The sequence below is a fragment of the Lithobates pipiens genome, unplaced genomic scaffold, assembly GCF_037356315.1.
Source record: "Lithobates pipiens isolate NorthernLeopardFrog02 unplaced genomic scaffold, aLitPip1_a1.2 Scaffold_28, whole genome shotgun sequence".
Lineage (NCBI taxonomy): Eukaryota > Metazoa > Chordata > Amphibia > Anura > Ranidae > Lithobates > Lithobates pipiens.
In genome coordinates this window covers 42,430,660-42,444,944 of record NW_027507789.1, presented here as the reverse complement: position 1 = coordinate 42,444,944, position 14,285 = coordinate 42,430,660, and the positions used below count along the sequence as shown (strand labels likewise).

Here is a 14,285-nt window from a genome sequence, read left to right as displayed (position 1 = left end):
GCTGATCCCCCACTCAGTAGTAACCCTCAGCTCTGCTGATCCTCTGGTTTGCTGATTCTCCTCTCTCTCCAGTCCTTTCTTACCATGTGCCATCTGCTAGTTCTTCCATTTCAGTCTGGACCCTGCTCACCTTCCTGCTACTCCACACTGCACACCTGATGTGAAATCAATATAGACATGAACTGGAAGTGACTGCTGATGGCGTCTTTCCGGTGAACTTGTTGGTTTCCCAGTGCATCCTGGAATATCTCATACCTGCAATACCTCCAAAACAAAGTGAAGCTAATTCTGAATATAAGCCCCTCAGATGCTGCAGGTGCTGATAGCGAGCATTATCTTAGCCCTTGTACACACGGAATGTGTCCTATCGGACCATTTTGTCGGATATTCCGACTGTGTGTGGTCTCCATCGGACTGTTTCCGTCGGGATATCCGACGGACCAACTTTTCCAACTTGCCGGTAAAATTTTCCGACAAAATGCTCCGATCGGACATACTCCGATCATGTGTAGCCTACTCCGACGGACAAAGCGCCACGCATGCTCAGATCAAATTCCTAGACTAAAGCTATTGGCTACTAGCCTGAACGTAGTCCCGTCGTAATGAAATAACGTCATCACGTTATGTACAATCGGATTTTCTGACAACTTAGTCCGACCGTGTGTATGCAACATCACTTCCGGACCTCTTCCGGAATGAATCCGTCGGAATTACTCCGATGGATTTGGTTGTCGGAATCTCCGACCATGTGTACAAGGGCTTAGACTTTTAAGGAGGCTTTGGAGACGCTTTGAAGCACCAAGACAGCGACATGGGGTATCATTTTCAAAATGAAGCAAAGCAAACGCAACATGTGAATAGGACTGTAAGGTAAACATTTTATTTAGTGACAGGTGCTTTGATTGGTATTCAGAGTGCATTAAAAAAGCGTGTCAAATTTCAAGTGTAAGCATGGGTTCACATATGTATGTTGCGAATTGAAGCTCTGGTTTCACTGCGAAGATAAAAATCAGTTGTTCAGAGGTTCCTCTGGATTTTAGCTGTGGATCAGTGAGCAGGGAGGGGGGAGGTGTAGTTAGGAGGGGAGAGAATTCGTGTTCAGAACGAAATGCATCTGCGAATCAGATGCGTTCCCATAGAAGATAATGGGTTGTAATTTGCGCGGCAATGCCCAGAAAACGCATACTTTTTTGTGCAATGCGCAGTGCGAATGCAACACACATATGTGAACCAGATGCATTCAAATGAATGTATTTTAAAATGTCCTGCGAATTGGATGCGGTGTAATCCGCATCTAATTCGCATAGGTGTGAACGGGGGCTAAACGAGACCTTACTGCTATCTTCTGGTGCGTAGGCAGGTAAAAGAACTAAGGAGCTTTCACTTATCAAGAGTGCCCAACAATGCTTGCCCTTTCCACCCAACTCCGCCATTCGCTATAAATGGAGAATGGGCAGATATTTGAAAGGTCTGCCCTCTCCATTCAGATCAAGCATTTCCTTTTATAATGTCAAACAAGCAAAATAAACCCCTCTTATAGCTATGTAATATATATATATATATATATATATATATATATATATATACAAACACACACAAATATGTATATATATATATATATATATATATATATATACATATATATATATATATATATATATATATATATATATATATATATATATATATATATATATAATATATTTTACTTTCATTTATTCAAATCTACACATCAGACCAAAAATAGGGACCACTGCCGAGGCATGACTGGCAGACAGGCATGTACTGGCCATTGGGGCGACCGGGAGTTTCCCGGTGGGCCGATGGCTCAGTGGGCCACTCTGATGTAAGGGGGCTGGTGATGGGCCACTCTGATGTAAGGGGGTTCTGATGGGACACTCTGATGTAAGGGGGTGCTGATGGGACACTCTGATGTAAGGGGGCTGCTCATGGGACACTCTGATGTAAGGGGGCTACTCATGGGACACTCTGATGTAAGGGGGCTGCTCATGGGACACTCTGATGTAAGGGGGTGCTGATGGGACACTCTGATGTAAGGGGGAGCTGATAGGACACTCTGATGTAAGGGGGCTGCACATGGGACACTTTGACGTAAGGGGGCTGGTGATGGGACACTCTGATGTAAGGGGGCTGGTGATGGGACACTCTGATGTAAGGGGGAGCTGATGGGACACTCTGATGTAAGGGGGCTGCTGATGGGACACTCTGATGTAAGGGGGCTGGTGATGGGACACTCTGATGTAAGGGGGTGCTGATGGGACACTCTGATGTAAGGGGGCTGCTCATGGGACACTCTGATGTAAGGGGGCTACTCATTGGACACTCTGATGTAAGGGGGCTGGTGATGGGACACTCTGATGTAAGAGGGAGCTGATGGGACACTCTGAAGTAAGGGGGCTGCTGATGGGACACTCTGATGTAAGGGGGAGCTGATGGGACACTCTGATGTAAGGGGGCTGCTGATGGGACACTCTGATGTAAGGGGGCTGGTGATGGGACACTCTGATGTAAGGGGGCTGCTGATGGGACACTCTGATGTAAGGGGGCTGCTGATGGGACACTCTGATGTAAGGGGGCTGCTGATGGGACACTCTGACGTAAGGGGGTGCTGATGGGACACTCTGACATAAGGGGGTGCTGATGGGACACTCTGATGTAAGGGGGCTGGTGATGGGATACTCAAAATGTAAGTGGGCCGGTCTGGATGAAGTCCAGGGCCAAATTTCTGTCCCAGTCCAGCCCTGCTGGCAGAGGGATTTCAGATGAAAATATTTTATTTTTCATAAAAGGAACAGTTGGGACTAACTTGCACATCTTTCTGTTGCAATGTACAGGTAACTGGTAGGGAAAAAACACTAGCTGGTAGGAAAACTATTACTAATGTATTAGCTGTTCTTTAACCAGTGGCATTTGCTGTGTGTTTCTTCAGGCCAGCATCCCAAGCTCTCCTAAATGCGCCTATTGTGTTACAGTTAATGGATCCTTTTTTGAGATAATCATATATGGAATGGAGAGGTTGTTACTGGCAGAGTTACAAGAAACAAAACATGATTATAACATTCGTAGACAAGAAATGATCCCTATGACGGTGAGAATGAGCATGTCTCCACAGAGATATGTGACTCAACTAACTTTGGATTTACAGACATTGTGCCTGATTTTTTTAGCTGATTAAACATGCAGGCTTTGGTGATTTGGGCATGCATACATTTTTTACAAAAAGTTTTGGTGGTCATCCTCTAAGCCCACACGGTCAGACATTCCGACAACAAAATCCATCGGATTTTGTCAGAAACTGGTGTTGCATACACACGGTCGGACAAAGTTGTCGGAAAATCCGATCGTTCTGAACGTGATGACGTTTTTTCATTACGACGGGACTAGGTTCTGGCTAGTAGCCAATAGCTTTGGTCTAGGAATTTGATCGGAGCATGTGTGGCACTTTGTCCAATCGGAATTCTCTACAATCGGACAAAGTCTGATCAGATCATGTTGTCGGAAAATTTTATTGCCCAGCTCTAAAACTTTGTCGGTCGGATATTCCGATGGAAACAGTTTGATGGAGCCCACACATGGTCGGATTATCCGACAAAACACGGTCCGATCGGACATTTTCCGTCGGAATGTCCGACCGTGTTTGCAAGGGCTAAGACCTGAAAATATCTTAACCACTTAAGGACCGCCGCATGGCAATCTACGTCGGCACAATGGCACCGACAGGCACAAGCACGTACATGTACGTTTCGCTTCAGGAGCGATCCGGGATGAGGGGATGGCCGTTGGTTTCTGGCCATCCCCTCTCGATCGCTCCTGGCAAATGAGAAGCTTCCCCCGCCCGTGTAGTGTAAACACAGGCAGGGAAGAAGTGATGTCATTCTCCTTGGGGTGGTCTTTTTGACCAGACTGCGAGGAGAACACAATAGTAAGTGCACCAAACACTACACTGACACATAGGTACACACAGGCACACAAATCATCCCCCAATCACCCCCCCCCCCCCAGTCACAGTGTCACTGATTGCAGTGATCATTTATTTACTGATCACTGCATTTAGTGTCAGTTGTGACAGTAAAAAGTGTCAGGGCAGTTAGTGTTAGGTCCAGGGTAGCCCCCTACCCCCCCATTGAAGGTTTAACCCCCTGATTGCCCCAAGAGTTAACTCTTTCACCCCCTTTTGCCAGTGTCACTAAGCGATCGTTTTTCTGATCGCTACATTAGTGTCACTGGTGCCGCTAGGTAGCTAGTTATTTTTTTAGGTTCACCGCCAGGTTTTTATAGCGCTAGGTACCCCATATACTACCCAATAAAGGTTTTAACCCCCTGATTGCCCCTAGAGTTAACCCTTTCACCAGCGATCACCGTATAAGTGTCACTGGTGATGCTGGATAGCCAGTTAGTTATTTAGTTATTTAGGTTCCCCGTCAGGTTTTTATATAGCGCCCGGGACCCCCATATACTACCTAATAAAGGTTTTAACCCCCTGATTGCCCCTAGTTAACCCTTTCACCCCATTTTGCCAGTGTCACTAAGCAATCGTTTTTCTGATCGCTGCATTAGTGTCACTGGTGCCGCTAGGTAGCTAGTTATTTTTTATGTTCACCGCCAGGTTTTTATAGCATTAGGTACCCCCATATACTACCCAATAAAGGTTTTAACCCCCTGATTGCCCCTAGAGTTAACCCTTTCACCAGCGATCACCGTATAAGTGTCACTGGTGATGCTGGTTAGCCAGTTAGTTATTTAGGTTCCCTGTCAGGTTTTTATATAGCGTCAGGGACCCCCATATACTACCTAATAAAGATTTTAACCCCCTGATTGCCCCTAGTTAACCCTTTCACCAGTGATCACCGTATAAGTGTTACGGGTGACTCTGGTTAGTTAGTTTGCTTTTTATAGCATCAGGGCACCCACCATTTATTACCCAATAAAGGTTTAACCCCCTGATCACCTGGCGGGTGATATCAATTAGGTACGATTTATGGTCAGGGTCTACGTCGCCCCAGGCAGCGCTAGGTTAGTGCCAGTACCGCTAACACCCACGCGCAAAGCATACACCTCCCATAGTGGTATAGTATCTGAACAGATCAATATCTGATCTGATCAGATCTATACTAGCGTCCCCAGCAGTTTAGGGTTCCAAAAAACGCATTGTTAGCGGGATCAGCGCAGATACCTGCTAGCACCTGCATTTTGCCCCTCTGCCCAGCCCACCCAAGTGCAGTATTGATCGATCACTGTCACTTACAAAACACTAAACACATAACTGCAGCGTTCGCAGAGTCAGGCCTGATCCCCGCGATCGCTAACAGTTTTTTTGGCAGCGTTTTATATTTAAATCCTGAAGGCAGTGCTTGGTTTTCGGGGTCCTGTACGTGGCTAGGCTCCCAAAAAGTCCCCCACATGTGGTATCCCCATACTCGGGAGAAGCAGCAGAATTTATTTTGGGGTGTAATTTCACATATGCCCATAGCATGTGTGAGCAATATATCATTTAGTGACAACTTTGTGCAAAAAAAAATTAAAAAATGTAATATTCCTGCAACTTGTGGCAAAATATAAAATATTTCATGGACTCAACATGCCTCTCAGTAAATAGCTTGGGGTGTCTACTTTCCAAAATGGGGTAATTTGGGGGGGTTTTGTGCTATTTTGGCATTTTATGGCCTTCGAAACTGTGATAGGTAGTGAGGAGTGAAATCAAAAATTTGCACCCTTAGAAATCCTGAAGGCAGTGATTGGTTTTCGGGGTGCCGTACGCAGCTAGGCTCCCAAAAAGTCCCACATATGTGGTATCCCCGTACTCAGGAGAAGCAGCAGAATATATTTTGGGGTGCAATTCCACATATAACTATGGCATGTGTGAGCAATATATCATTTAGTGACAACTTTTTGTAAACTTTTTTTTTTTTTTCCATTATTCAATCAACTTGGGACAAAAAAAAAAAAATATTCAATGGGCTCAACATGCCCCTCAGCAATTTCCTTGGGGGTGTCTACTTTCCAAAATGGCGTCATTTGGTGGGGTTTGTACTGCCCTGCCATTTTAGCACCTCAAGAAATGAGATAGGCAGTCATAAATTAAAAGCTGTGTAAATTCCAGAAAATGTACTCTAGTTTGTAGACGCTATAACTTTTGCGCAAACCAATAAATATACTCTTATTGACATTTTTTTTTACTAAAGACATGTGGCTGAATACATTTTGGCCTAAATGTATGACTAAAATTTAGTTTATTCGATTTTTCTTATAACAAAAAGTAGAAAATATATTTTTTTTAAAAGGGGCAATCAAATAGCATCAAAAGAAAGCTCTATTTGTGGGAAGAAAAGGACGCAAATTTCTTTTGGATACAACATTGCATGACCGCGCAATTACCAGTTAAAGCAGTGCAGTGTGAAATTGTAAAAAGACCTCTGGTCCTTAGGCTGACAATTGGTCCGGGCTGAAGTGGTTAAAGGATCAGTCCACCCAAAATGATTTCCCAAGGGAGCTAGGGAACTGAGGCAGTCCCTGACTTCATCATTTTCCATCTAGAACTTGATGTGTTATATTTTTTAAGGTAAGGGGGTGTAGATGGTGCAATGAACAAATGAGGGCAGTATTCCAATGCAGCTACAGTGCCTTGAAAAAATATTCATACCCCTTAAAATTTTCCACATTTTTTCATGTTACAACCTAAAATGTAAATGTATTTTATTGTGATTTTATGTGATAGACCAACACAAAGTGTCACATAATTGTGAAGTGGAAGGAAAATGATAAAGGGTTTTCAATATTTTTTACACATAAATATGTGAAAAGTGTAACGTGCAGTTGTATTCAGCCCCCTCTTTACTCTGATACCCCTAACTAAAATCTAGTGGAACCAATTGCCTTGAGAAGTCACCTAATTAGTAAATAGAGTCCACCTCTGTGTAATTTAATCTCAGTATAAATACAGCTGTTCTGTGAAGCCTTCAGAGATTTGTTAGAGAACCCTAGTGAATGAACAGCATCATGAAGGCCAAGGAACACAGCATACAGGTCAGAGATAAAGTTGTGGAGAAGTTTAAAGCAGGGTTACATTATAAAGAAATATCACAATCTTTGAACATCTCACGGAGCACTGTTTAATCCATCATCCGAAAATGTAAAGAGTATGGCACAACTGCAAACTTACCAAGACATGGCTGTCCAACCAAAACTGATAGGCAAGGAAAGCATTATTCAGAGAAGCAGCCAAGAGACTCACGGCAACTCTGGAGGAGTTGCAGAGATCCACAGCTCAGGTGGGAGAATCTGTCCACAAGACAACTATTAGTCGTGCACTCCACAAATCTGGCCACTATGGAAGAGTTTCAGGAAGAAAGCCATTGTTGAAAGAAAGCATAAGAAATCCCAGTTTACGCGAAACACAGCAAACGTGGAAAAAGGTGCTCTGGTCTGATGAGACCAAAATTGAACTGTTTGACCTAAAAGCACAACACTATGTGTGGTGGAAAATTCATGCTGCATATCACCCTGAACACACCATCCCCACCGTGAAACATGGTGGTGGCAGCATCATGTTGTGGGGATGCTTTTCTTCAGCAGGGACAGGTAAGCTGGTCACCTTCCAGCAGGACAATGATCCTAAACATACAGCCAGAGCTACAATGGATTGGTTTAGATCAAAGCATATGCATGTGTTAGAATGGCCCAGTCAAAGTCCAGACCTAAATCCAATTGAGAATCTGTGGCAAGACTTGAAAATTGCTGTTCACAGACGCTCTCCATCCAATCTGACAGAGCTTGAGCTATTTTGCAAAACAGAATATGCAAAAAATTCACTTTCTAGATGTGCAAAGCTGGTAGAGACATCTCCAAAACGACTTGCAGCTGTAATGCAGCGAAAGTTGGTTCTACAAAGCATTGACTCTGCTGAATGCAAATGCACGCCATACTTTTCACATATTTTTCTGTAAAAATATTTGACAACCATTTATCATTTTCCTTCCACTTCACAATTATGTGTCACTTTGTGTTGGTCTATCACATAAAATCCCAATAAAATGCATTACGTTTCTGGTTGTTACTTTTTCAAGGCACTGTAGATACACTATATTATCAAAAGTAGGTGGACTCTCCTCCAAATTATTGAATTCAGGTGCTTTTAATGAAGGATACTGACAATCATACAGAATACAAAAACATTTTAGTCAATTGAGAGCTGCCAACTTTTAGCAACCGTTTGGGGAAGGTCCTTTTCCATTCCAGCACTCCAGGAGCCAACTCCATGAAGACAAGGTTTGATGAGTTTGGTGTGAACTAGAGTGGCCTTCGCAAAGCCCTAACCTTAACACTACTATTAGGGATAAATTGGAATGCTGATTGCGAGCCAGGTCTTCTCAAACCTGACCTCACAAATGCTCTTTTGGATGAATAGGCCATATAAGCTAATATTCTGTGGGTTTGATGGTCAGGTGTTTACAAATGTTTGCTTCTATGGGTTAATAATGGCCTGGCACCACTGAAGTTGATGTTGATAGTCGATTGCGCACCATGAAAGGGAACAAAGCTTTGATATTTGCCTTCTGCTACTAAATACATCAGCTTTCTTCTAACTAAGAGCATCCTCAGTTCAACAAAGCAATGACAAAAAAACAGGTTAGCAGTGAAATCAGAAACAGCTAATAAACTGCTTTGCACTTACCCTCCAATGCCTGATGTGTGGGGATTAACAATTCCCAGACAAAGAGCGGTGACAATGGCTGCATCTACAGAGCTCCCTCTTTTCTCCAGCACCTCAATACCCAAAGCTGTACAATGGGAAGCGTCACTCACCACTGCCCCCTGGTGGAAAATCTGAAAGGGGCAAACACCAACACATGCATTTTGTGTATTATTACATTGTGTCAAAGTTTAATACAGGTGTCACAAAAGTGTAATGTCGTGTACACACGACCGGACTTTCCGGCAGACTAGGTCAGACGGTCTTCCCGACGGACCTTCAGCGAAGTTCCGTCTGACTTTCCGGACGAACGGACTTGGCCACACACAAGCACATCAAAGTCCGACGGATTTGAACGTGATGACGCACAACTGGACTAGAATAAGGAAGTTCATAGCCAGTAGCCAATAGCTGCCCGAGCGTCGTTTTTTGTCCGTCGGACTAGCATACAGACGAGTGGATTTCTCAATAGGAACTGGGTCCGGCGGAGTTCCGGCGGGAAAATTTGAAACATGTTCTATTTCTTAAGTCCGTCAGATTTTTGGACAGCAAAGGTCCAATGGAGTCCACACATGATCGAATTGTCTGATGGATTCGATCCGTCAGACCTTTGCTGTCGAAAAGTCTGGTCGTGTGTACGCGGCATAAGATTGTACTATTCAAGAGCAAAGATGGTCAATGCAGAAAAGATGTTTTGAGGTTGTGCTTCAAACAAGACATTAAGCCAGCTACTGCATTATTCTAAACAATCAGCTTGGCTGAGCTGAACCGGGGGAAGAGGAAATGACTAATTGTTTTAGTGCAAGTTATCTCATTGAAGTGACAATAATGATCAGTCCATAATTTTTAAAGCTGTCTGATTAATCATTCTGGGCATGTGCATGAAACAAAATTGTGAGATCTTCATATGATCTGACCAAAAATAGTCCAGTCATCTGACTGTCATCTCATTCTATGCCCAGCTTTATGTTGGCCAGACACAAGTAGAAAAAAATCTTATAAAATGGGTTTTAACTTACCCACACTGTCCAAAAATTAATATCAATATCATGTACATATGTGACAAAAGTTAGTCTAAATACACCAATTAAGCGAGTGCAAAGCCAAATAGGCTAAGAAAGAATTCACTAGAAGCTACACATATGGTAAAGTACAGTTCTCATTTTCTAGTTGCTTGATTTACTTTTAAAAGAGAACATGTGGCTTTTGACATCATTTTCAACATTCTTACCTGAGGATCCCCAAAGTAAATCTGCATGATAAGTGCTATTGTGACACCCATAGCGAAAGTGACACAGGCAGTTATAATGATGGTAAGGCCATCCCGCCGGCAGCTGCACTCTGAGCTGAAGGGGTCTTTGATGGTTTCACGGAGAGGGGAGGCATCTTGGCTTCCCATCTCAGAAGACGAGGATGGCAGGCGTTGCAGACGGGCTGATTTGAGGAAGACGTCTGGGTCTGTGAAAACAGGGGTACCGCCGAAGAGAATTACTTTCTATGAACAATCCAGAAATTCACCATCACAATCTTATTAATATTTAAGGAAGATCAGCCCTTAATTTATATTCCATATGGCAGCCAAACTGAAATATTTGAAGTCACCTGTCCTGCAATGCTTCTGTCCCTCTAAACTCCTTCAGTTTAAGATTAAAACACCAGTCATAAAGACCTGTTATTTCGAAGAGATATCAGATTTCTACAGTAAATCCCTCAGTTTAACTCTTTTATACACAGAGAGCAGTATTTTTAATTAAGGCTGGAATAAGAGGAATAAGTTGCCTGTCTGTTATGCTGACCCTATGACTTCCAAACATTCCCAGTTACTCTAATGTAACCAAAAAAAATAAAGTGAAGCACCACTCCACCACTAAAAGGTCCATATATGACTTTATTCCAATAAAAGTCAAGGGGACAATCAAAAGAATATCAACATGTTTTGGTTAAAAACTGAAGCTTGAAAACAATGTGAATGGACTAGAAGTGAACTGGACCTTTAATAGTATTTTTTACAGTGTCTCAGGAACCTTGTGTAGTAAGTTCTCATTTCTGTGCCCATGAGCGGGGACATGAGCATAGAAGCCTCACAAGATGTGCACGTACGGGCCTTGGCACACACATGCACACAAGGGTGAGCCCACAGATCTTGGTGCCTGGTGGCCTTTTTTAACCTCCCTGGTGGTATGATCATGTCAGATTTTTGCGTCTCAAATCGGTACATGTTTTCCATAGAAATTTGGCGCTTTATATTGTAGGCCTGTAATTCTTAAGCCCCATACACACTATCAGATTTTCTGCTGAGTTTTTCCTTCAGATTTACCAAAACCATCTAATATGAGGACAAACCTTAGGAGTTTCAATGTGTATGCAATCAGGCAGGCCCTTCTACTACATGGTTTTGGTAAATCTGAAGGAAAAACTCAGCAGATAATCTGATAGTGTGTATGGGGCTTAAGGAATAACTCAATCAAATCTGTCCAAACAAAAGTCTAGTAGACATCCTGGGTATGATAAAGTTTGAAACACTAAATCCTAAATTATAACATTTATTCAACAACGTAATCAAATCAAAAACACTGAAATCTGCTCAGTTGCAGAATTGTCGCTGTCGTCACTTTCAGTGTTTGATGACGAATTTCCCCACCAATCACTATTGCTCAATTCTGCAAGTGTTCTATTTTACTATCACTGTTTTCTAGCTGGTCTAAAACCACTTTTGATGTAAAGGGACACTTTTTGGTTGCCATGGACAATCTCAAGTTTCCAGGCAGAAAGAACAGTATATATAATATAAAACGGCATGCAGGGCACTGGACAAAGCATTAGGGACAAAATGGAGGTGAAATGATTTGATACAGTAATCTAATATTACAGTTTAGAGTGTACTATATGTGTTCTGTATTTTTCACTGTTTTGAATTTGCCGCTGGGCTTGGCCCCCGTGCGTCGCATCGCTCACAGGGAATGAAGCCCGGCACAGTGATGAATCGGGCAGAGGACACAGCCCGCGGACACTGCGGGAGGACATCTCAGGATCCCGGGGACAAGGTAAGTACCTTTGTCAGGATACTGCGATGCAATCCCGATTGTGGCTCGGGGTTACCTCTTTTGGTAATGAAAATTCACCCCGAGCCACACTCCGGATTACTGCCAGGGAGGTTAAACCTTAGGTCTACCTAGCCTCATTACTGGATTGTCTTCAGCTCCTGAACCTGCTGTTCTTGTTACTGATCTGGCTATGTCTTATGCTTCTTTTTGGATTTCCTTTGCCTGTTTTGCCTGATGCTCATCTGTGTTACCAACCACAGCCTGGACTTATGACCATGACTCTGCCTTCTGACTTTGTACCTTGTTGCCAGTACGTTGCTGACCCTTAGCTGTCTCGGACCTGGAAGCTGATCATGATCCTGTACGTATCTTCCTGGCTGCTGCCGAACCAAGCTAGTGACCTGGATCCATATGTCTACACCGTGGATCTCTGTGCTTCAAAGGTTAAAATGACTACTCCAGCTTAACGGCACCTGCTCCGTTTTGTTGCCATAACAGTCCCTGTTCTCACTATCAGGGGTGCTTGAACATGGTACTGTGTGATTACTAGTACAGGTTTTATCAGCTGCTGGTTTTGAAGGCTCTTTTTCAATCTCAAGCCCTGATGAAGGGTTGTTTTTGGACCCCCAAAGCCAATTAGATACTCTTTGGATCGTCCTGACTTTTATTGGAATAAAGTTTTATCTAGACATTTTAATAGTGGCATGGAGCTTTACATTTTAGTTACCTTATATAACAAGCCAAGGGGGCCATGAAGATCCTTTGAGGTGTATAAACCACCTGTCTGGGAATCAGTTTACTTACATCAACATCATAAAGATAGCAATACCAGTCCAGCACTATTTTCCACTTTTCTTAACTACCAGAGTTTCACCTTTCTATTTGTCCTGGTCTCCATTCTCTATGATAGACAAAGTAATGGAAAATTCTAAATGTTTGAGTTGTTAGAAGGTCAAGAGAAATCTTTCAATAGATAAACCTTTTCCAGTGGCAATTATCTAAGAGAGGCTATCCCCCAGCTTTGGAGTGATTTCCACTTACTTACTTACTTACATTTCCCAACTTTTTGAAAGGGGGGAGAGACACATTACAGCAGAAAGTGTGTAGGCAAGTATATAATGGACGCACCAATACAACAACCCATCATGAACATGAACAAATAATACAGTATGTAAAAATGATTGGCTAAAGCTTAAATGTAATTGGTTTATACTTTTGGCTTCTCTAGTGGAAGCTTTGCTTGCTGTTGTTTCTCTGTAACCGAAAGAGTGGTGAGATCTCTCTAATGTGACAAAGAGAGAACTGAAGGCCCAGTCACACCATTATGGTGAGCTGGTGCTCACCATGCTGTACATCAATGTGTGTTGGGTTAAGGCAGCCAGTTCAAAATGAATGGTCCACCAAAGCACCAATACACAGCAAAAATCGTTCTTGGCAGCGCACTGCATGTTGTGCTGAAATGCACATCGGTCACCAACGTGTGTTGGGGCACCAATAATAATAAATGACACTGCATTACACTAAATGCATGTAATGTGCATAAATGTGATTAGGATGTTAACCATAGCTTACTCTATCCAATACAAACATGGCTTTACATAAACTTTAAACACAGTGTAATATTATATATATATTATGTACAGAGCAGTGTAAAGCTTATACAGTGGAACCTTGGATTACGAGCATAATCCGTTCCAGAATGCTTGTAGTCCAAAGCACTCGCATATCAAAGCAAGTTTCCCCATAGAAGTCAATGGATAATTAGTTCCGCATTGACTTCTACTGCATGCAATACTGCATGTGGAGAGGTGCGGGGGCGCCGGAGAGCCTTGAAAATACTCGGGGATAGCTCGGCTGAACTCGGAAACCCTCGGAAAGCCTCGGGAATGGAATAATTACGAACGGCTCCGAACCGTTCCAATTGTCATCGGCACCCCCACACCTCTGACCAAATGTGGTACTGCACACCCCATTAACTTGAATTCTGCTAGTTTTGTGAGACAACGCTCAAGATTCAGGATTTTTTAAAAAGTTGCTCATCTTTCAAAGTGCTCGTTAACCGCGTTTCTCGTTAAGCAAGGTTCCACTGTACATCAAATCAGTTCGAAGAACAATGATAATGTGCAAAGTACAATAACCTAAAGCAACCAATCAGACGTTGTCTTTCAGCTGTTCAGGATGGTCTGAAGTTTGCAGTATAATGTAATATTTGTTCTTTTGAATAACTTCCCTGTATATGTTACTCCTCTGTTTTATGTCTAACTAGGACACGTGTGGATTTATATTAAATAAGCACAGCTAGTACCAGGTATCTGTATTCGAGTGGAGGTGCATTCTGAACATTCCATTTAATAAATACTTCTTGGACCCATAAAGAGATTGTGCATTGCTTACAGTGAAGATATGAAAATGTTGGCATGGAATGCAAGCTGACCCTGTGGCATCACATCACAATGACGCAAACAGTGCAGAGATATAGAGATAGGGCACAGAGGGTGGTCAGACAGACATACAAACAGAACAAAATGATA

General features: G+C 42.8%; 1 protein-coding gene across 4 annotated transcripts in view; it reads right to left on the bottom strand.

The window, feature by feature from the left end:
- Window positions 1-14,285, bottom strand: part of GGT7 (gamma-glutamyltransferase 7) — a 91,720-nt gene that overhangs the window by 53,036 nt on the left and 24,399 nt on the right. For 2 of the 4 annotated variants that reach the window (XM_077459135.1, XM_077459134.1), the window contains exons 2-3: window positions 9,942-10,168; window positions 8,693-8,844 (exon numbers count right to left, since the gene is read on the bottom strand). In XM_077459135.1, the coding sequence (XP_077315261.1) occupies window positions 8,693-8,844; window positions 9,942-10,168 (379 nt within the window). Of the gene's footprint in view, window positions 1-8,692; window positions 8,845-9,941; window positions 10,169-10,312; window positions 10,481-12,054; window positions 12,202-14,285 lie in introns of those variants that run through there. The other 2 variants (XM_077459137.1, XM_077459136.1) reach the window with 2 other exon arrangements.